The 22746-nt window shown below is 42.4% G+C and overlaps 1 protein-coding gene across 2 annotated transcripts in view; it reads left to right on the top strand.

The window, feature by feature from the left end:
- LOC109925922 (synaptotagmin-6-like) overlaps window positions 1–22746 on the top strand; it is a 277783-nt gene that overhangs the window by 242953 nt on the left and 12084 nt on the right. For both annotated transcript variants that reach the window (XM_048612116.1, XM_048612117.1), the window contains exons 4-5: window positions 5716–5836; window positions 21134–21305. In XM_048612116.1, coding sequence (XP_048468073.1) covers window positions 5716–5836; window positions 21134–21305 — 293 coding nt within the window. The remainder of the gene's footprint in view (window positions 1–5715; window positions 5837–21133; window positions 21306–22746) is intronic.

Here is a 22746-nt window from a genome sequence, read left to right as displayed (position 1 = left end):
GTGTGTGTGTGTTTGTATTGTGCCTGTTTCCCATCACCTCTTTTACTTTCATGTACTCCCTGTCACAAAGAGATACTCCAATATTTACTGTGTCAATTCATTGTCCCTTAACGGAATTCTTCCCTCAGTCAGACAAGAGTTGAAACCCCAATACAACTGCTGGTTTGTAGAAACTAGGCTGGCAGTCCATTGTACTACTGCTGGGAGTTATCTTTCAGATAAATGTTTAACTGAGGTCGCCTTCTCCCTACACAGAAGAAAACACAAAAATATCTCATGGTCCACATGGCGTTGGCTAACACCTATCTCCCAATCAGTGTTACTGTTACTGATTTAATGTGTTGCTGCTCTTGAGTTCTTCCTGCAAAACAGCTGAATGCCACCGTTCCCTAAGTTTCATCAATGACTACCAGATTAACATGTGGCATGGCAGGATAGGAATTAGTAAACGAAATGCACTAATGAGTTCATGAGGACATGAGTTTTAATCTAACTCATGGCAGCTGTGAAGAGGTTGCACTTCACACTAACCCTGGATTAAGGAACCAGTCTCAGTCCAAGTGAAAATGAGATCACTGGATTGTCATCTAGCTCATTAACTTAGGGAAGAAAATTTGCTGCCCTGTAAAACAAATAGATTGGAAAAGTTAGGACTGTTTATCTTGGTAAAGAGAAGGCTCAGAGGAGCTCTGTTATAGTTAAATCAGGAGCTGTCTGGATGGAGTACTTAGGGAAAAATTGAGAACGAGGAGCACAGATTTAAAGTAATTGGCAAAAATGCAAACATGACATGAGAAAAAACCTTTCCATCCAGTGAGTGGCCAGGGTCTGGATTCACTGCTTGAGAGTATTTGATTTGATTTGGATTGTTATTGTCATATGTACTGAGATACAGTAAAAAATATTGCTTTGTGTGCTATCCAGGCAAATCATACTTTACATAAGCACAACAGGGTAATAGAACAGAATGTAGAATATAGTGTTACAGCTACTGAGAAGGTGCAGAGGAAGATCAACTTTAATATATGAGGGGTCAGTTCATAAGTCTGATAACAGCAGGGAAGAAGCTGTTCTTACAGCTCTTGGCATGTGTTTTCAAACTTCTGTATCTTCTGCCCGATGCAAGAGAGTAGAAGAGAGTATAACCAGGGTGGAAGGGTGTGGTGGATTCAATTGAAAGTCTCAACTGGGAATTAAACTATTATTTAAAAAGAAACGACATAGTGTGCCAAGAGGAGAAGGCAGGGAAGTGGCACTAAGTGAATTGCTCATTCCAAAATCCAATGTAGACATGGTGGGCCGAATGGCCTCCCTTTGCACTGTAATAATTCTGTGATACTGTCATATGCAACAACGCGACAGTTCACATTCAGTGCTGTCAGGATTAGTATAGATATGATTTATAGCAGGTCAGGATGGTTTACTGATGCTAAATCAGATGGATGGAGGAAATGGAATAGTTTGATCTCTGCAGCTGCAATAATAGTCACTTCACCTTTGGCAACCTCTCCCAGTGACTGGAATTAATGTTCCTGGGACTGGGGTGCAAAACCTATTCCAATTTCTCAGTCAGTCACATCTTCCTATGCAATTTTCTGCACCAAGTGTCAGGTGTGCATTATACTCACCTCCCATTCCATCCATTTCGACTATGAGGTTATCCCCTCTCTCATCTGGTGGATTGACATCGCACTCACTCCAACCAGACAGTTTATTTTAGATTTGGACACAAGTCCTTGAAATCTTTGCACACAAGCCAATGCTTAACATCAGGCCCACAGTGGAAATATTGGGCCTTGTGAAAAATCTTGCGAATGTCTCTGCCAGTTCTGAGAAATTGTTTAAGATCAACAGAGCAGAATGAAAGGGAACTACTTTTATAGCATTTATTATTTACTTAAGATTTAATAAGGCTGTGGGGCAGCCATTTCTTACACTCCTGGCCTACAGACCACAGACACACAGCAATATAGTTGACTCCTAACTGACTAAAGTGGCAAAATGAGACTCATTAGTTTCAAACAGTTCCAGAAAAGTCAGTTCGGAATAAAGTCAGGTAGATCATTAGGCATAGAGCTAGAAAAGATATAGGCATGCCAGTTGAGCCAATCCTGCAACAATCTTCTCACTAATATCCGAGAACTTGTGCCAAAACTAAGAGCGCAATTCCTTAGCCTAATCAACCAGACATTGTCACACCAAACCATTCCTCCCTATCAATGTCTTTGAATCTTCCGTCACTGTCATGAGTATGACCTGTCATAATGACAGAACAGATTCACCAGAGGTGGCAGCACAGAAATAACCAATCATGAGGCAGTACCCTGCCCCTGAATCCTAAACATTGATTCTGGACCTCATGATGTCTCATGGCATCAGGTCAAATACTTACCACCATGCCTCAAATGAACTGTCAGCACCCTTCCGTGTTGAATTCCACTTGAAAGAAGCACCCCCTGAGGGTAGAAAGGATTCAAAATTGCCTCTGGGAGGGGTTTTGGATGTCCATTTCCAGGAGTGTATAAGTAACTGCTGCTAACTGAGCTGCCTAGCTTATGATAGAATTATCTGCCAGACACTGCCTGCACAGTCAAGGAAGGAATCAATAAGAATGGAAATTGTATTTGTCCTCTCCAATCTATCAGCTGTTGATTTAGTTTTTGTAGGAGAGACAACTGCGTAATCCTGATTTCACATTATTCTCCATTATGTTGTCTGGCATGACCACTGTGATAAATGGGACACCTTCAGAACAGGTCCAGAAACTGAAACTGGGCATCCATGAGGCTCTGTGGGCCATCTATTGTAGCAGAATTGTATTTGAGCACAACCTATAAACTCATGACTCAGCAGATCACCCACACTACCATTATCCCAATGGGGGATCAATGCTGGTTCAATGAGGAGAATAAGAAATAATATCAGAAGCAACACCAAGTTGACCTCAAAATAAGGCACCAACCTGGCAAAGCTACAACATAGGACAAAAAGAATGCTAAAGAGTGAAGCAGCTTGCTAAAGACAAAGCTAAGAGATCCCACAACCAGCATATCAAGTCAAATTCCTGCAGTCCTGCCACATCCAGTCGTGAATGGTGGTGAACCATTAAACAACTCACTAGATGAGGAGTCTACACAAATATCCTCATCCACAATGATGAGGGAGCCCACACATCAATCAAAAAATAAGGCAAAAGCAGTTGCAATGATATTCAGCCAGTACCAGGAATTCCAGTCTTCAGATAATGCAATTCATTCCAGGTGATTTCAGAAAAGGGCCGAAAACACTAGATGCAGCTAATACACTGCATCTCCACAACATCCTGGCTGTAGTTTGGAAGACTTGTGCTCGAGAATCAGGCATGCCCCTAGCTAAATTGTTCCACTAGAATGCCCAGGATATGTTCTATCTTAAAAAAAACAGGTTAAATCCAATCTAACCATCTATCAACTCAGTAGTCTAGCCGCAATACTCAGCAAAGGGATGGAGGGTGTCATTGACAGTGTTATCGAGTGCTTACTCAGTGTAACCTGCTCACCAATGATCAGTTTAAATTGATCCAGAATGACTTGATTTCAGACCTCCTTTCAGCTTTATCTAAGCATAGACAAAAGAATTACATTTCATAGGTGAACTGAGAGTGTCTGCCTTTGGCATCCAAACAGCATTTAACCAAATACAGCATTAACAAGCCCTGGCGAAATTACAAGCAGTGGAACTGGGGAAGGAAAATTACCATGGGCCAGAGACATATGTAGAGTAAAGGAAAATGATTGGCTTTTAGAGGCCACACATTTCAGCCTAAAGATATAATTATTTCAGCTGCTTCATTAATGACCTTGCATCCATCATAAGGTGAGAAGCGTGAATGTTTATTGATGATTGTACAGTGTTCAGCACCATTCACAACTCCTCAGGTACTGAAGTGGTCCTTGTTCATATGAGACATCTATACATTCAAAAAGATCTATAGTATGTATTATGAAGCCAACATGATCAGCAAGCATCCTACCTACAACGTTAAACATGCAGTCTCTCTACCTCTGGTCAATGGTGAAAGCTGAGATCACCATCCACAACATCTGCAGCAACTTACCAAGGCTGTTTTGAAAGGACCATCCAAACGCCCACCTATGTAGCAGATGCATGGGAGCACCACCACCTACAAGTTCTCCTCCAAGATACTCGCCATCCTGACCTCGATATATGTCTCTATTTCTTCACTATCAGCAGGTCAAAATCCTGGAACTCTTTCCTTAATGACATCAAATGGACCAAAGCAGTTCAAGAAGGCAACTCACCACCACCTTCTCTAGGATAATTGGAGTTGTAAAATAATTAATGGCTTTGTCTCAATGCTCACATCTTAGCAATAAATAATAAGAAAAGACTTGAATTGATTTTGAAGCACTTTGAGATGGTGGAGACAATAGGAACTATCTAAATTAAATCCTGGGTGACATGTCCATCCTGGACCTCCTCCAGTATCACAATGACACCACCTGCAAACTGGAGGAGCAGCACCTCATATTCCACCTCAGGAGCCTATGGCGCGATAGCCTAAACATGGAATTCACCAGTTTTAAAATCTTCCCACGCCCGGCCTCATCCCATGTCCAAACCTCCTTCTCATCCCTGCCTCCTTGACCTGACACAACCTGTCCATCTTCTCTCTCACCTATCCGCTTCTCCTACCTCACTGACCAATCCCCACCACTCCCAACCTGCATTCACCTATCACCATCCCACCTACCTTCCCCAGACCCACCCCTCCTCTCTCTATTTATTTCTGAGCTCCCTTCCCCCTCCCCATTTCTGAAGAAGGGTCCCAACCCGAAACGTCAACTTTCTTGCTACTGTGATGCTGCCTGGCCCGCTGTGTTCCTCCAGCTCCACACTGTATTGTCTCTGACTCCAGCATCTGCAGTTCTTACTATCTCTACATCAAAGTTTATTTGTCTCCTGCTTTTAGTGTGAGCTCCCTTTTAGATTTGCAGACTCTGACTAATTAGAGAGCATTGTCTTTTTTGTAAATTCTGGCTGTGAGTCTTCTTTCCATTGTAAATTAGGGATTCTATGTTATTCACCTCGATGGGCTGTTAAGTAAAAACAAAGAAAAATGAGAAAGAAAGACAAGCAGGAAAGAGAATGTGAAAAGATGAAAAAAAGGACAATTTTATTTGGGCCACAGTGAATGGCTTATTGTCTTTGACACGGTCTGATAGTTCAAATGTTCAGTTCACAACCTGAATTCTCACCAAATAAAAACCAAAAGAAATGCGGAAGCTGTAAATCAGGAACAGAAACAGAAGTTGCTGGAAGGGTCACCGGACCCGAAACATTAACTCTGATTTTCTCTTCACAGATGCTGCCAGACCTGCTGAGTTTTTCCAGCAACTTCCGTTTTTGTTCCTGAATTCTCACCATTTGTCTTTACTATTAAATCAGCCTATGGTGTGATATATACAGCAGTACCATCGAGAGGCATAAAATGCACTTTTAATCAGGGCTGATTGACAGCTGGGCAATATAAAGTATAACAAATCAAATTTCTAGCCTTTTGGATTCAACAATAATCCAAGCAGCCTCATTCAAGCTCAAGTAATTTTTAAGGCCTGATTTTTTTTTGCCTCATTAGACACTTTCTTCATCTGACTGACATGATTGAACTTTATAAACCCATGACCTTCTGTTACTTTTCTTCACTTTTTAAAGGAAAGTGTTGACCTGGGAGAAATCATGTTCTCTCTCTGCTATCTACCTACTGCTGGCCGATTAACATTGACAGTCATCAAATGCAGGAATCTCAAAGCCATGGACATCACTGGCTACTCTGGTAAGTGTGTACCACTTTCTGAACAAAACTTGTATATTTATCAATGTACAATTTACAGGTTAAAATCCAGCAGTTGGTCATGGAATTGCTTGTTCAGTCAACGTTAAGTGTTCAAGTTGCTCTATTTGCCGTATGAAGGAGCTACAATATAAAGGGAGCTAGGTATACAAGTCGGTTCTGCTATAACGTGTGTTCCGGCAACGCAAATTGGCTGGGACGCAATTGACAAATAGGGAAACGCTGCTTCTAAAACGCAAACTTGTGTTGGGTATAACGTGATCCCATCGGTGCACGGAGGAGTATGTGTCAACATCACATGATTGTTTCACGGGCTTTGTGGTGAATATGTACAATGTTCGCACTGAAAGAGTCTTCGCACCGGCATCACATGACCATTTCGCGGGCTTTGTCGTGGAGAGCTTTCTGTGAGAGGTATGGCACAACCTCCTCCACCATCAGGTCATCTTGACATTTTTCCAAGGTAAAGTGTTAAATTTACTTGTCTTTCGTTATTAGAAACATTTATTCAAATTGTGCCATCCTTTGTGTTAGGCTTTTGAATGATTTTTGTGTGATTTTTGAGTGGTGGTCTGCCCCTAAGCCCACTTTTCCCATAGGGCCCGTTATTTCTAAGGCACGATTTTCTATAATGCGATGTTGCACAGGAACACAACTATCACGTTATAGCAGAACCAACTGTAGTTCTTAGGGCTAAAGGGATCAGGGCAGAAAGCTGGAACAGGTGACTTGAATCATCAGCTATAATCCTACTGAATGGTAGAGTAAGATTGGAAAGGCCAATGGCCTACCTCTGCTCCTATTTTCTCTGTTTCTATGGATGTATCTTCTGAAAGATCCAGCTTGGTTTTGATGGATGGAGTGACCTTCTCTGATGTTGTCCTATTCTATGAATCAATGACAGTATTTATAGATACTTCTTCAGTTCCTTTACCTAGACTGACTTGCATTTATTTTCTTTTAAAAAATGATATTAGAGAACGATTCATAATTGCTACAAATTTACTTTACATGTTGCCGAACAAAAAGACCTTGGAGTGCAGGTTCTTAGTTCCTTGAAGGTGGAGTCACAGGTTGACAGGACAGTGAAGAAGGCATTTGGTACAATTGCCTTTATTGGTCAGTGCATTGAGTGTTGGAGTTGGGAGGTCATGTTGCAGCTGCATAGTACATTGGTTAGGCCAGTTTTGGAATACTGCATTCAGATCTGGTCTCCCTGCTTTAGGAAAGATAATGTTAAACTTGAGAAGGTGCAGAAAAAAATTACAAGGATGTTGTTGGGATTAGAGGGTTTAAGCGATAGGGAGAACCTGAATAGACTGGGGCTATTTTCCCTGAAGTATTGGAGGCTGAGGGGTGACCTTATAGAGGTTTATAAAATCATGAGGGGCGCAGATAGGGTAAATTGGCAAAGTCTTTTTCCCAATGTAGGCGAGTCCAAACCTTGAGGGCATAGGTTTAACGTGAAAGGGGAAAGATTTAAAAGGAACCTAAAGAGCAACTTTTCCACACAGAAGGTATGGAATAGACTGCCAGAGGAAGTGGTGGAGGCTGGTACAATGACAACATTTAAAAGGCATCTGGATAGGTATATGAATAGGAAGGGTTTACAGGGATACAGGCCAAATGCTTGCAAATAGGACTAGACTAATTTAGGATATCTGGTCAGCATGGATGAGTTGGGTCTCTTTCCATGCTGTACAACTGCACAAGGTCATGCACTTTGATAGGAAGAATAGAGGCATGGACTATTTTGTAACTAGGGAGAAAATTCAGAAATTAAAGTGCAAAGGGACTTGGGAGTCCTAGTCCAGGAGTCTCTGAAGGTTAACTTGCAAGTTGAGTCGGTAGTTAAGAAGGCAAATACAATGCTGGCATTTATTTCAGGAGGACTAGAATATAAGGGCAAGGACATACTTCTCAGGCTCTATAAGGCTCTGGTCTGACCACATTTAGAATATTGTGGGCAGTTTTGGGCCCCATATCTCAGGAGGATGTACAGACCCTGGAGCGGGTCCAGAGGAAGTTCACAAGAATGATCCCAGGAATGAAAGGCTGAACATATGGGGAACATTTGAGGACTCTGGGTCTATCGTCGATGGAGTTTAGAAGGATGAGGGGGGATCTAATTAAACTTACAGAATACTGAAAAGCCGAGACAGAGCGGGCGTTGTGAAGATGTTTCCACTAGCAGGATAGACTAGTACCTGAGGGCACACCTCAGAGTAAAGGGAAGACCTTTTAGAACGGATATGAGAAGAAACTTCTTCAGCCAGAGAGTGGTAAATCTTTTGAATTCATTTCCACAGAAAGCTATGGAGGTCAGATCATTGGATATATTTAAGACAGAGATAGATAGGTTCTTGATTCTTAACAGGATCAAAGGTTATGGGGACAGGGCAAGAGAATTGGGATGAGAAACTTATCAGCCTTAAAAGAAAGGCGGAGCAGATACGATAGGCCGAATGGCCTAATTTCTTCCCCTATATCTTCTGGCCTTTTGGTCTATAATTCTATAACTCCAATTGTCAACAACTCTTGTTTGGGAAAAGAACACTTTTGAACATCAATACTAGTCAAAAAAAAAGGCATAATGGAGTTAGTTTGCCAGGAAGAGCACTTCTCATTTATATGGGGTCACCACTGAGCACCACTAGTCAGAGAGAAAGCTTGTGCTGAACATCAGTTCATAATAAAATATTTAGCCTGTTCTTTCTAAGCATACTTTATAATTCCTAGCACCACACAGGAATTTTTCTGTCCAGAACATTTCCATTTGTACAAAGTGCTGAGTTTTGACTTCTTTGTTCCTGCATTTAAAATACGTATTTCAGACTTTTCTTTCATAGATCCCCTAGTTGTTGCTGTTTGATTCAAAAAAGGATGGAAAACATTGATTGTATTCTTGAAAACAGCTGTAAGGAAGCTCGTTTTCATACATTGCAAAGTTAGTATGCTATCATAAAAGTGGTGTTAAAATTAGCAATTGTGGCAGAAATGAATAAAATTTGAGTACAACTCCGACTTCCACATTCACATAGATGGAAAGTGCACAAACCTTTGAAAGAAAAAAAATCAAAAATCTTCTGCAATTTCACATGCACTGACAGCTTTGGCTCGCGTAATTCCAATCATTGTTACAAACCATTAAATTAAGTTTCAGTTTTGTCTGGGGAAATTAACCTGATCGAATAAAAAGGGCACACATGAATAATGACTATTCAATGGGTAGATTGGATCTAATGAACCGCAAATTATTTGCACTGACATTAAACAGTGTTTGTTAAAAGAGTATTAGCCTCAAATATGTCGCTGCATGATGAAAATCAGAATTATATTTCTTCTCTCCAGAAAGATTTTTTCGAAAATTGGTACATGAGCTTTGCACGTCTCAAGCTACAAAGTCTAATCCTAGAAAATGATGTTCTTGCTCTAACGAGAACAGCAACATTGAATCATTTCACAGACAAATCCCCTTAAGTTAAGACACTTGCTATTAATAAATTAGTTCTTCAAAAATTGTAGTTGAAGTCTTATAATACAATATAGCTCTGATTTTAAGCTGCCTTCCATCCAAAACAAATGCTTGTCCATTTTCAGAGCTGACTGAAAGTAGGGTTCCTCGATTTTCAGCTTCTAGGAAGCTAATTTCCCGAGGTAATGCTCAAAGCAAAAGGGGCAAGATCCAACTTACTCGCTCAATCTAGCTTCCCGGTATTTGTATAGTGCGTCATTCATTTTTATTTAATGATCAATTTTTATTTAATGATCAATTTTTATTAATCAGTCTTCAACAGTACCAGGCTCAAGAGGCTTCGGTGAGCAGCGGCTCAGCAAAAGGTACAGGTAAGCTTAGGTAAAGTCTCTTTAACTTCCATCTTTAGTCTTACAGCATTTGAGATGGTAGTTAGGGCAGTGGCATGCTCCTCCTGCAGGATGTGGGAGCTCAAGGAGACTTCCACTGTCCCTGATGACGACCCTATGGGAAGTGAACCCAACTGCAGCTCCTGGGAGACCATGTTAGGGAGCTGGTGCTGGAGCTGGAAGCACTCAGGATCATTCGAGATGCTGACTGCTTCATAGATAAGAATTTCAGTGAGGTGGTCACACCTAAGGTGCAGGCAGAGAGTAGCTGGGTGACCACCAGGAAATGCAAAGGGAGTAGGCAGAGAGAGCAGGAATCCCCTGTGACCATTCCCCTTGAAAACAAGTATACTGTTTTGGATACTGTTGGAGGGGGGAATGAGCGTTCAGGGGAAAGCAGCAGTGTCCAGGCCCGTGGTACCACGACTGGCTCTGGGACACACTGGGAAAGGGTAAAGGTAAATAGAACCTTAGTGATAGGAGACTCGATAGTTAGGGGGACATACAGGAGATTCTGTGGCTGCAGATGGGAATCCAGGATGGTGTGTTGCTTCCCAGGTGCCAGGGTCCAGGATGTCTCTGAGCAGCTGCAGAACATTCTCAAGGGGGAGGGTGAGCAGCCAGAAGTCATTGTGCACGTTGGCACAAATGACACAGGTAGGAATAGGGATGAGGTCCTGCAGAGTGATTATAGAGAGCTAGGAAAAAGGCTAAAAACCAGGACCTCGAAGGTGATAATCTCCAGAATACTTCCAGTGCCACGTGCTAATTAGGGTAAGAACAGGAGGATATGGCAGATGAATGTATGGCTAAAGAATTGGTGCAGGGGGCAGGGATTCAGATTCCTGTATCATTGGGATCCTTCTGGGGCAGAGGTGACCTGTTCAAGAGGGACAGGTTGTACCTGAACTGGATGGGGACCAATATCCAGGTGGGCAGATTTGCTCGTGATACAAGGGAGGGTTTAAACTGGATTGGCAGGAGGGTGTGGGATCCTCAACAGCAGGGAGGTAAGTTTGACGCTGGAAGGAGATACAGTAATCAGAAATAGCAAGTTGAAGAGACAGGTTAGGCTAGAACAGAACAGGGAACGAGAAATGCCTGTTGGATTAAATTGCATCTATTTCAATGCAAGAGCTGACAGGTAAGGCTGATGAACTCAGGGCATGGATAGGAACATGGGACTGGGATATTATAACCATTACAGAAACATGGCTAAAGGAGGGACAGGACTGGCAGCTTAATGTGCCAGGGTACAGGTGCATTAGATGGGACATAGGTGGTGGAAAGACAGGAGGGGGATTGCATTTTTGATTAAGGGGAGTATCACAGCAGTAGTCAAAGATGAAATAACTGAGGGATCATCCAGTGAGGCTTTGTGAATGGAGCTAAGAAATAAGAAGGGGATGGTGCCGTTATTGGGGTTGTACTATAGGCCCCCAAATAGTCAACAGGAATTAGAGGAACAAATACACAGGGAGACTGGGGAGACTTGCAGGAGTAATAGGGTGGGTCATAGTGGGGGATTTTAATTTTCCTAACATAGACTGGGACTGCCATGTTATTAAAGGCTTAGATGAGGTGGAATTTGTTCAATGTGTTCAGGAAAGTCTCCTCAAGCAGTATGCAGAGGGTCCTACTCGGGAAGGGGCAAAATGTGACCTACTCTTGGGAATTTAAGGTTCTTGCAAAGATTTGTAGCTCGGGTTGTGGATGAAGTTGTTGGCTTGCTCGCTGAGCTGGTTGGTTATCATACAGACATTTCATCACCATGCTAGGTAACATCATCAGTGTGGCCTCAGATGAAGCAGCATTGTTCATCAATAAACATTGACAAGGATCAAAGACCCCATACCCATGACGTGTAGGACCAACGTAGTTTACAAAATACCTTGCAATGACTGCAACAAAGATACATCGGCCAGGCAGGAAGGAAACTAGCCATCAGGATACACAAACACCAGCGAGCAGCAAAACGACATGATGAACTTTCCCTCATCTCGGTGCACTCAGACTATAAAGGCCATCAATTTAACTGGGACAACGTGACCATCCTAGCTCAAGCCAACCACAGACACACACGGGAATTCCTAGAGGCCTGGTTTTCCATCATAATGCAATCAACAAACGTGTGGAATTAGACCCCATATACAAACCCATGCAGAACAGAACCAGAAATGATACAACCCAACTTAACAGGCCGGATCATATAAACACTAAGCCAAGTAGAACAACATCGCTTCATTGGCGGCCGCACTGATGATGTTACCTAGCATGGCGACAAAACGTCTGTTTGATAACCAGTCGCTCAGTGAGCAAGCCAACAACCTACTCTTGGGAAATAGGGCAGGACAGGTGACTGAGGTGACGCTGGGGGAGCACTTTGGGACCAGTGACCATAGTTCTCTTAATTTTAAAAGTTATGGAGAGGGACAAAACTGGTCCACAGGTTCAAGTTCTAAACTGGGGCAAGGTGAATTTTGATGGAATTAGACAGAAGCTTGCAGGGATTGATTGGAGTAGTTTGCTTGCAGGAAAAGGCACCTCCGGCAAGTTGGAGGCCTTTAAAAGTGTGATAGCTAAAGTTCAGGATCTATATGTTCCTGTGGGGGGGTGAAGGTCAATGTTGGCAGGAGTAGGGAACCCTGGGTGACAAGAGATCTTGAGGCTTTGACCAGAAAAATGAAGGAGGCATGGCTCAGGAGCAGGCAGCTGCGATCAGGGGAATCCCTGGAGGTATAGAGGGGATACAGGAGTTTACTGAAGAAGGAAATCAGGAAGGTGAAAGGGGGACATGAAATAACTTTGGCTGAGAAGACTAAGGTGAACCCAAAAAGATTTCTTTAAGTATGTTAAAGGAAAAAGAATAACTAAAGAGAGAATAGGACCCCTCAAAGACCAAAGTGAACATGTATGGGCAGAGCCGTTGGAGACGGGAGAGGTCCAAAATGAATATTTCTCCCATGTGTTTACTGTGGAGAAAGACATGAAGACTTGGGAACTTGGGGAAGTTAGTGGCAGTATCATGGGGACAGTCCATATCACAGTAGAGGAGGTGTTGGAGGTATTAGAATGTATGAAGATGGATAAATATCCTGATCCTGACCAGATATATCCAAGAACCCTGCAAGATGCTAGAGAAGAAATTGCAGGGGCCCTGGCTGATATATTTGCATCACCGTTAGCCACAGGTGAGGCCCCGGAAGTCTGGAAAGTAGCGAATGTTGTGCCCTTATTCAAGAAGGGCTGCAAAGAAACACCTGGAAATTATAGTCCAGTAAGCCTAATGTCTGTGGTAGGTAAGTTACTTAAGAAGATTCTGAGAGATAAGATATACATGCATTTGGAAAGGCAAGGTTTGATTAGAAGTAGTCAGCATTATGCGTCACAAATGCATTCTTTAATGAAGTGATCAGGAAGGTTGATAAGGACAGGGCAGTAGATGTAGTCTGTATGGATTTCAGTAAGGCCTTTGATAAGGTTCCACATGGTAAGCTGGTCTGGAAGGTTAGATCGCATGGAATCCAGGGAGAGCTGGCAAATTGGATACACAATTGGCTTGATGGTAGGAAGCAGAGAATAATAGTGGAAGGATGCCTCAGGGATCGGTGCTAGGCCCATCGCTGTTTGTTATCTATATCAATAATTTGGATGAGAATCTACAAGGCATGATTGGTAAGTTTGCGGATGACACTAAAATAGATGGAATCGTGGACAGTGAGGAAGGTTATCAGAAATTGCAACAAGATCTTGATCAGCTGGGGAAGTGGGCTGAGAAATGGCAAATGGAGTTTCATATAGATAAGTGTGAGGTGTTGAATTTGGAAAGTGAAATCAAGGTAGGAGTTTCATAGTGAATGTTAGAGCCTTAAGTAGTGTAGTGGAACAAAAGGTCCTTGGAATTCAGGTACACAGTTCTCTGAAAGTGGAGTCACAGGTAAACAGGGCAGTGAAGAAGGCTTTTGGCACACTGGCCTTCATCAGTCAGGGCATTGAGTACAGAAGTGAGGAAGTTATGTTGCAGTTGTTCAGGACGTTGGTGAGGCCGCACTTGGAATATTGTGTTCAGTTTTGGTCACCTTGGTGTAGAAAGAATGTTATTAAACTGGAAAGAGTGCAGAAGAAATTTACAAGAATGTTGCCAGGACTGAAGGGACTGAGTTATAGGGAAAGGTTGGACAAGCTAGGACTTTATTCTTTACAGCATAGGAGATGGAGGGGGGATCTTGTAGAAGTTTATAAGATCATGCGAGGCATGGATGGGGTGAATGCACTCAGTCTTTTCCCCAGGGTTGGGGGGAATCGAGGACTTGGGTTAAGGTAGGAGGGGAAAGAATACATGGGAACCTGAGGGGCAAAGTTTTTACACAGAGGGTGGTACGCATATGGAATGAGCTGCCAGTGGAAGTGGTTGAGGTGGGTACATTAACAACATTTAAAAGGCATTTGGACGAATACATGGATAAGAAAGATTTAGAAGGATATGGGCCAAGTGCAGGGAAATAGGGTTAGCGTGGATGGACATTGTGGTTGGCAGAGACCAGTTTGGGCCGAAGGGTCCGTCTCCTTGCTGTAGGACTCTATGACTCTATGACATGTTCAGGATAGGTCAGATGATGGGTGAAAATAGTTCCCATCTAAATGTGATGTTGCCTGTCAGCTTGAAAGTCAGTGATATCATATTGAGTAAATTGTACTAAGACTGCATTTGTTTCATTAGTTAATTATCAGTTCCCACACCCCGCAAATACCGAGAGATTGTGCTCTTTCGAAAGCAAAACTCTTGCTCAGTCTGCTGAACATGAACAATCCAATTAATCCTGATTTATTGTACGATTTCAGCAGATCAATTAACTTGTTACATGGTAAGGATTAATCCATGATCCCTGTCTTCAGGGAGCACAGCATGAGAGATACAATGTTGAATTTCCATCTCCTGCCTTTAAGCATGGATTTCCAATGGGACCACAAATATGGGTAGCACAATGGCTCAGTGGCTCATACTCAGGGATCTGGGGTTTAATTCCACCCTTGGGAGTCTGTTTTTGTGGAGTTTGCACATTCTCCCAGTGTCTGCGTAAGTTTCTTCCCGCAGTCCAAAGATGTGCAGGCTAGGTGGATTGACCATGGGAAATGCAGGGTTACAGGGATAGGTTGGGGGGTGGGTGTGGTGGTGGGTCAGAGTGGCATGCTGTTTTGAGGTTCAGTGTATGGACCTGATGGGCTAAATGGCCTGTTTCCATACTGTTAGGACTCTATGATGAAATATTCACCCTCCCCCAACTTTATACAAAATTCCTAGACAGCCTTTCCAGTCAATAACATACATAGATTTGCTGATATAACATCTGCTGTCTCAATCCAATTCATTATTTATGAACATCCTTACTCGGAAAAACAGTGCTACTGCTTGTATTAAGTAGTTCGAGTGTAGAATCCTTGGAAAGTATATTACCATGAATATTCCATGATGTTGTTCTGACACTCATCATCCATCGCAGGGAAAACAAAATGGGCAGTAATTGCTAAGGAGAGGTGCAGTGCGATCTTATTTCTTATGTGAGCAAACACTGAACTGAATGACACCCAAGTCGATGAAACGGTGAAAGGAAGAATTTTCATTCATACCTTTGATGTACTGCTAGTGAAGCACCTTAAGTAGTGTAATCACTATTGTAACCTAGAGAAACACAGCAGCCAATTTGTATACTGCAAATTCCCAAATGATGGTAGTTGAAAATGTGACCAGGTAATCTGCTTTCTCGTGGCATGAAAATAAACATCTGGAGATGCTCAAATGCTTCAGTCATGAGAGAAAATGACAATTGTGCAAGCGCAATTATAATTGTTGCATCATTGTTAGCTGTGATTTCAACTATCAAGGCCCTTCACTCTGGAAATCCCTTTCGACACCTCTACACTTCTTTCCTCCTTTAGGATATTTCTTAAAACATATGCCTTGTTGACCAATCCACTAATATCACCTTGTGTGTCAATGTCACGTCTTGTTTTATAATATTTTCATGAAGTATCTTGGGATGTTTCATTATAGAAGAGGTGCTATATAAATTTAAGTTAAAGTTGTTGTATTAGTGGATGGAGATGTAAGGACACAGTGTCATTGGAGTGAAGGAAGAAATCAGAAATGCTAGGACACACGGAGGTTTGAATTGCTTTAGACCAACATCCAAACAGTAGTTAGCTGGATTGACTGCCTGGATGGTGGGTAGGAGCAGTGTTTAGCCCCAGGAGACACACACTGGTTGGGGGCCCATGGGCAGGGGCTGGAGTTCCAAGTAGCACTTCAGGTCACTTGAAGACTGAAGGCTTACTTTTGAGCACTGGGAGATGAGCAGCCCTGTTCAACCATGACCCACAGGCAGTGCTAGAAGGAGCAGATCTTCAGACCTTACCCCGAGAGGATCAGTGCTTTCTGCCTTGGATCTGCTGCCAGCATCCAGCAGGACATCCAACTGACCAATAGCTCAGCTTAAGTCACACCAAATGAAGATGTTAACAGGCTGCAACTCATTTGTGTTAATGATGTTTGTTGCAGGAGTCATCAATTGTCTGATTTGGACGTTGGCATTTTTAAACACTGTCGAATTAGGTTAATTCATGGCAGTTTCTATTTTTCTTCATTCTGGAACAGGTCTTCCATCATCAGTGTCAATGAAGAACAGACTGTTACCTGTCTTTTCAGAAACAAAACCATTGATGATTCACTCCTGCAGCCACACACATCTCTGGAAACTATTCCACTTCAGTGATGTTGCTGTGTCTGCTCTTCCTCTAGTTCTTGCTGAGGCTCACTGTGGTCAGGTTACTCTATCTCTGGTCCTTCCTCACACACGCCCACAACAGCTCCATCCTTCCTGCAGACAAAATTGAGACCAATACTTCAGGTCAATGACCTGTGCTGTACCGTACCAAGACTTCCAAAAAGGCTCAATAAAGCTCTTTACACTGAAAGCAGTGGGTCTCCAAGTTGAACATGGAGTTGGTAAGAGGTTTTCTGAGTGGAAGTAACAAGAATTATTCAGGAGATTGGTGGAGTATCTTAGAAATCGGTGAAAGGATAACTATTTCATGCATTATGGACTCTGTCTGGCTTCAGAAGTGCAATGGAAGTTAAACAGATTCACTGGTGATACCCAGATGGAGAGTGGAAGACAGATTGAGACAAATGAAACAGCCAACAAGGCAGAGCAACCTAAAAGATGGTCAAAACATTGTAGATTAAAGTCAACAGAGATAAGTGTATGGTTTACATATGACAAGAAAAGCTGTGGGACGTTTTAATAAAGAGGTTAAGCCCTCCTGAGGGGTTCTGGAGGCTGAAGAGTAATAAAACTAGCTGGTATCTATTGTAAAGCAGCAATTAAAGATAAGGAAACACTTGAGACTGGTGCAATGAAATCTGTAAAATGGTCACTCGAGATACCAAAATTAGGCAAGTTATTAATACTTTGAAGATCTCTCACCCAAGGGAAGCCTTTGCCAAAGCTGAACAGGCCAGCAAAAAAAAGTAAACTCCAACTGGAGATATAAAGCTGGGGGTAAGTTCTGAGGCAGGCCAGTGGCTTGGCTTTGATTGGAGCAAGTCTCCCTTTCATATTCTTGTCTTTCTGAAAGAACTCATCCACATGGGTTTCCATTAGAGGTTTAGGGGGTCAATCCTGTGCTTGCCCTCCCAGCAAAGCTGAGCATGAGGAGCCTTAAAAAACAAAACTGGAGCAGAATTTAAAACTTAAACTGGTCCCTGATTTCTTGATCCCCATTACTCTGTAAAAAGTACAACCCATCAAATTGAGTTAATTTGTTTCTTTAATACAACATAATGTAGATTAATTTTAAGGATTGAATCTTACATTTTTTTGAGCAAGTCTAAGTTGTCTTGATTTTTTTTTGATGGAATTGTCGCTGTGAGGCCTAGCGAGTTTTGTCACCAAACCTTACCATGCTCACCTCATTGATTACCCACCATTCCCTGTGGCATCTCTCATGTCCCATTTGCACCCCATCTTACCATGCACATTCTCAGAACAATTTGCCACTCAGTGAATATTCCGTAATTCCCCAGCATCTCTTGCATTCACGCCATCTATAAAACACGCTGTGCACCAAGGAAAAACATTATCAGTCCAGAGATTCCCTCTCGAAACGGTAGACAAACAGTAAACAGAGCCCTGCTTTGCAGGCAGGACTTGGGGCTCCTGTTGGCTGGGTTGGTATAGAGATGGAACTTGTCATGGAATGTGCAATGGAGGCTACAACACCAGATCACACTAGCCTGGTCCTAGATTGCCACCTGGGTCAAAGCAATTTGAACCATCTGGACCAATGCCCAGCACTGTAGGAAGAAGGTCAGTGCCCTTCACCAATTTGCCAGCATAAGTGCCATCACCTTCTCTCCAATACCTCACACTCACTCTATCCCCATGCGCCACCAAGGCACATGCTGTACCACTTTTGCTACTGCCTGCAACATCTTCCCCATTCACTTTCACCTGTTTCCCTCAAACCCCTGACACTATTCACTCTACATGCCCTCTGTGTTGCCCACTTACTCACTCAGGCACTTTTGTACCTGCACCCACAGTACCAGATGTGCCATCCAGTCTAATCTCCCATAGTACCTGTCTCTCTCTCATTCCAGGGAAAAGCAGCCTACAGTATGACAGAAAGAGTCAGGACGGGTGGTATTCTACTTGCCATTTGGCTCTTCGTCCCTGATGAAGAGAGGATCCTGGCTCTGACCACCTCAAGCAGGGCTTAGACTGGTATCACAGGCCACCCTTCATTCACTGTCCTGGCATCCCTGAGTGAAGGCTCCCCTCCTGGACTTGACTGGGCCTGTTGACTACTACGACAAGCTTCCTGACTTTGTGCCTGCACTGAACAGCAAGGAAAGGCAACAGTACAGTGAGCCTGGTATCTCTAACTGAGAGGGCAAAGCAAGGCAAGGCAATGCAATGCAAGGCATGGGAGATGGGAGCAGAATGAGTCAGTGCTGTGAGAGTAAGCGAAAGTCCCAGAGATGCTGGGAGTGTTTCCCTGAGCACACAGTGTCCTTGCTGCAGTATTGCAATGACAGTCACCCAGTGCACTTTGTGATATACACACTGTAATGCAAAAGCGGCCTGGAGGCAAATCAAAGTGGGTCTGTAGAAGTTGACACAAGTCAGATAGCAGTGCCTTTGAATGTGGGTTAATGTGGCCAGTGCCTATGAAGCGTGCCTCAAGATCTTGGTGCCCACTGTCCAACAGGAAGGTTGTTCAGAGCAAGCGATGAGTTAAGTCTGGCAGGGATCTCACATTGGTTTCCTTGTTGCGTTTTCCTGAAGTCGAATTTGTTTGGTGAGTTTTGTAAGGTGGGAGCGTGAAGATTAATGAAGTGGGTTGTGGTGTTAACAAGGCATTTAACAAGTACTAATGATCAACACTTGACAAGCCCAATCTGCCTGGTAAGAATCTCATCACCCCACTTGTGAAAAGCATAGAATGGAGATAAAATAAAACAAAATAGGTGGAGCAAGATGGTTTTAACATTGGGTTGGGCTCATTGCTGTTACTCTACTACATGTTGCTCAGACCCCTGAAAGTTCAAACATGGAAATAAACACATGGCTTCTGGAAATCAATATCTCAGCAGCACTGCAGCAAAGGGGTCTGTCAATATTCTTCTTCATCTTCTTCTCGAGATCTCTTTTCAAAAGCAGGTCCAATTGCAGAGTCACAAAGTAGGGAAACATGGTAGGTTGCAAATCCACCCCAGCAGCAATGGGAGCTGAACCCCATACTGTTGGCAGCAAACTGATGCTAAATGCTCATCTACCCCCCACACAACTCCTAGCTGCTGAGGCAATGTACCACTGTGCTTGCCTGTCGTAAGCTTAAACCATGGATTGCGATCTTAGAAATTCCAATGTTCTTCCCATCTCATGGCTGATCAGGAAGGTCTTCCACACTTGTCACTTACCATTGATGGATATTGGAAGGATTTGCATCAAGTCCAGGAGTGAGACTTGAACCCGGAGGTTCTGATTCAGACACGATGGATGTCACCCGTTGTGCAACACAACTGTTTCCTGTAGTTATAATAAATAAGGAATCCAAATGAGTTATGAAAACCAAGAATCACAAGATCTAGTGGATAAGAGAGCAGAGAGACTCAACAAATTCAGAGTCTTCAATCTGAAAAGTGATCAACAGAATCCTCGTGGAAATATATACCATAGCAGTGTTGCCTTCTCTACCCCAGAGAGCAGTGGAAGCTCAGTCATTGAGCAGAATCAAGGCAGAAATTAATAGGTTATGAAGAATATTGACGTTAAAGGATATGCAGATAGTGTGGGACATTGATATCAAGGAGATGATCAGCCATAGTTTAGAATGATGGGGCAGTCTTGATAGGCTGAATGGCCTATTCTGCTCCTATATTCCTATGTTTCTGTGTTCCTATATTCCTGTGATGCTGCCTACCTGTACCTTTAATCCTATTTGAGCTCTTCTGCCACTGAAACTATTCTTAATCACACTTTATTAGTTTAATTAAACTAATCTGATGCTTTCCTTTGAGTTGTATTTGTTAAATCCATGTAGGGATGGATAATGTTTATAAAGAGATGAATTTCCCTGTGGCTGACAGAAATAACTAAAGGACTCTTACTGTAACAAACACACTAAAATGAATATAGATAAAACAGTAATTGACAGGCAATTAATTCATCAAAGGAGAAGAGGGAATTTTTTTTGTATTTGCTAAGACAACCAAATCATATCTTATGGAGCACTTTTACATGACACCCTACTTTTGATAAAATAGCATCTTTACAGAAATAGATACATATTTCCTCCCAGCTTGCCAACGTATGCTGCACCAGTTTGAAACTTTCAGTGCCATCCACCAGTGTTCCACACAGCCCAAGATTTTCTCAAGCATTTCTGATAACATTTACTTTATTGGTCATGCTTAATTAAATACAATGTCTCTTATCTTCACTCTCTTTCCTTTCCCATCACAGAGTAAAGAGGATGCTTTAAAGACACAGTGTTTAACAGCTGCTTTAGCAGCAGAGCCTAGTAGAACTAACTTTATTGTGTGAAAGGATATTTCACAAAAAGATTAGCAGATTTAACTTTGAGGCTTGTGCTGCGAAAGAGTGGCCACTGGCTCGAAAATTCACCCATTTTTCGATTTGGTTATAATCGGACTAAACCAAACCCTGCATCTCTGGGTAAGATCTGAATTCTTTACAATTGTCAAATGAAGATGAATGAATCAGTCACCTGTGAATTTCACCAAGATGTGAGAAGGAATAATAATGTGACTGCCACGTATTCGGCATTCTTTAGGAGGTCAGCCTACCCGTTGATAATGCACGAATGTGATCGGACGCCTTCCTTTTCTAGATCCGTATGTCAAGGTGTCTTTGCTGTGTGAAGGTCGAAGGTTAAAAAAGAAGAAAACAACCATAAAGAAAAACACATTAAATCCTACTTACAACGAGGCGATTATCTTTGATATTCCTCCAGAGAACATGGACCAGGTCAGCCTGCTGATCTCAGTCATGGACTATGACCGGTGAGTAGAGGAACCCTTGTAAAACTCACTGACAAGCCAAACTGAAGATTTCACTGCAAACCAGCACACTATCAGGAGAAAACTTCCCAGTCTAAGCTTTGATTCTATAATATGTGACACAAGTGGAGAGCAGATGATGAATCTTAGAGTGAATTATTATTAAGATTTATTATTATTATTATTATTAAGAACCACTACAAGCATTGTTAAACTTCCTTTATCTGCTAATATGAGGTATTGGGTGTCCTTCACCTCCTGTATACCTGAAGCAGAAGCAGATACCATTGTAATCCTCTATTAGGCCCCTTCCCCTCATTTTTAAACCCAATCTCTGCTGGTCACACCTACTTTCTCTTTTAATTTCTCCCCTGTCCATTCCAATTTTCTCTCCATCCTGATCAATCCTAGATCATTCTACACCTTCCTGCACCAGCCCGCTAATGGTCCCCTGTGTCCTGATTGCTTTGCTTTTCTTTTCTGATCGCCCAACTCTCTCCTGTTCAATTTTTCTGCATTCTGCCAATATCCCCCAGATCACCTCCACTCCTGGTCACATTCTATCTCTCAATTTCACCCCCCAGTAACATTGCTGACCCCCAACCTGCCGACAGCTTGCTCCCCCCCAGTCACCTCACTCACCCAATCGCCTAAAAACTCCGCCTGTTCTCATATGCTCTCCTGTAATTAAGCATAAATGGTGTTAATGTTCATGGAATATTACAATTCAGACTATTATGCCCAAGTTAGTCACATTTTCCCACTGATTCCTTATAACCTTCGATTTTGTCTTCTTCTCCTTTTCAAGTCATATATAAAATTCTCTTTTAAAAGTATAAGGAATGATAAACTTGTGACACAGCAAATCAATGTGACAGACTATCGAAGATGCAATGTTAGCTCACAGGAGATGTTGTCTACTTCTGAAGACAAATTAACATGCAATTTGCAGCTGTAAAAAGTTAATAGATAAAGGTTGCACCTTAATAACATCAGCTGTAAAAATGAACTCCTCCCTTATTCATTGCTAGAAGGTAATTCAAAATTCACGCAGGTTGTCCACCATCTGCACAGTGCCATAGAGATCAGTTCAAATGGGTTTTCTTCTCCCCTTCAAATTTCCCACTTCCACTCTTGTAGCTATTAAGTCATGTTGTGTGCAGTCAAACAGGCAAATGCTGTAAAGCCAGATTGTGTGTACAAGCATATGCTTAGAGTCATAGTCATAGAGTCATACAGCGCAGAAACAGACTCTTCAGTCCAACCAGTCCATGCTGAACATAATCCCAAATTAAACTAGTCCCACCTGCCTGCTCCTGGCCCATATCCCTCCAAACCTTTCCTATTCATATACTTATCCAAATGTCTTTAAATGTTGTAATTGTACCCACATTCACCACTTCTTCAGGAAGTTCATTCCACAAAGGAACCTGCCTCTGTGTAA

Source organism: Rhincodon typus, chromosome 25 (genome assembly GCF_021869965.1).
Source record: "Rhincodon typus isolate 14 chromosome 25, sRhiTyp1.1, whole genome shotgun sequence".
Lineage (NCBI taxonomy): Eukaryota > Metazoa > Chordata > Chondrichthyes > Orectolobiformes > Rhincodontidae > Rhincodon > Rhincodon typus.
Note: the sequence above shows the minus strand (reverse complement) of the source record. Positions and strands in the feature narration are given on the sequence as shown.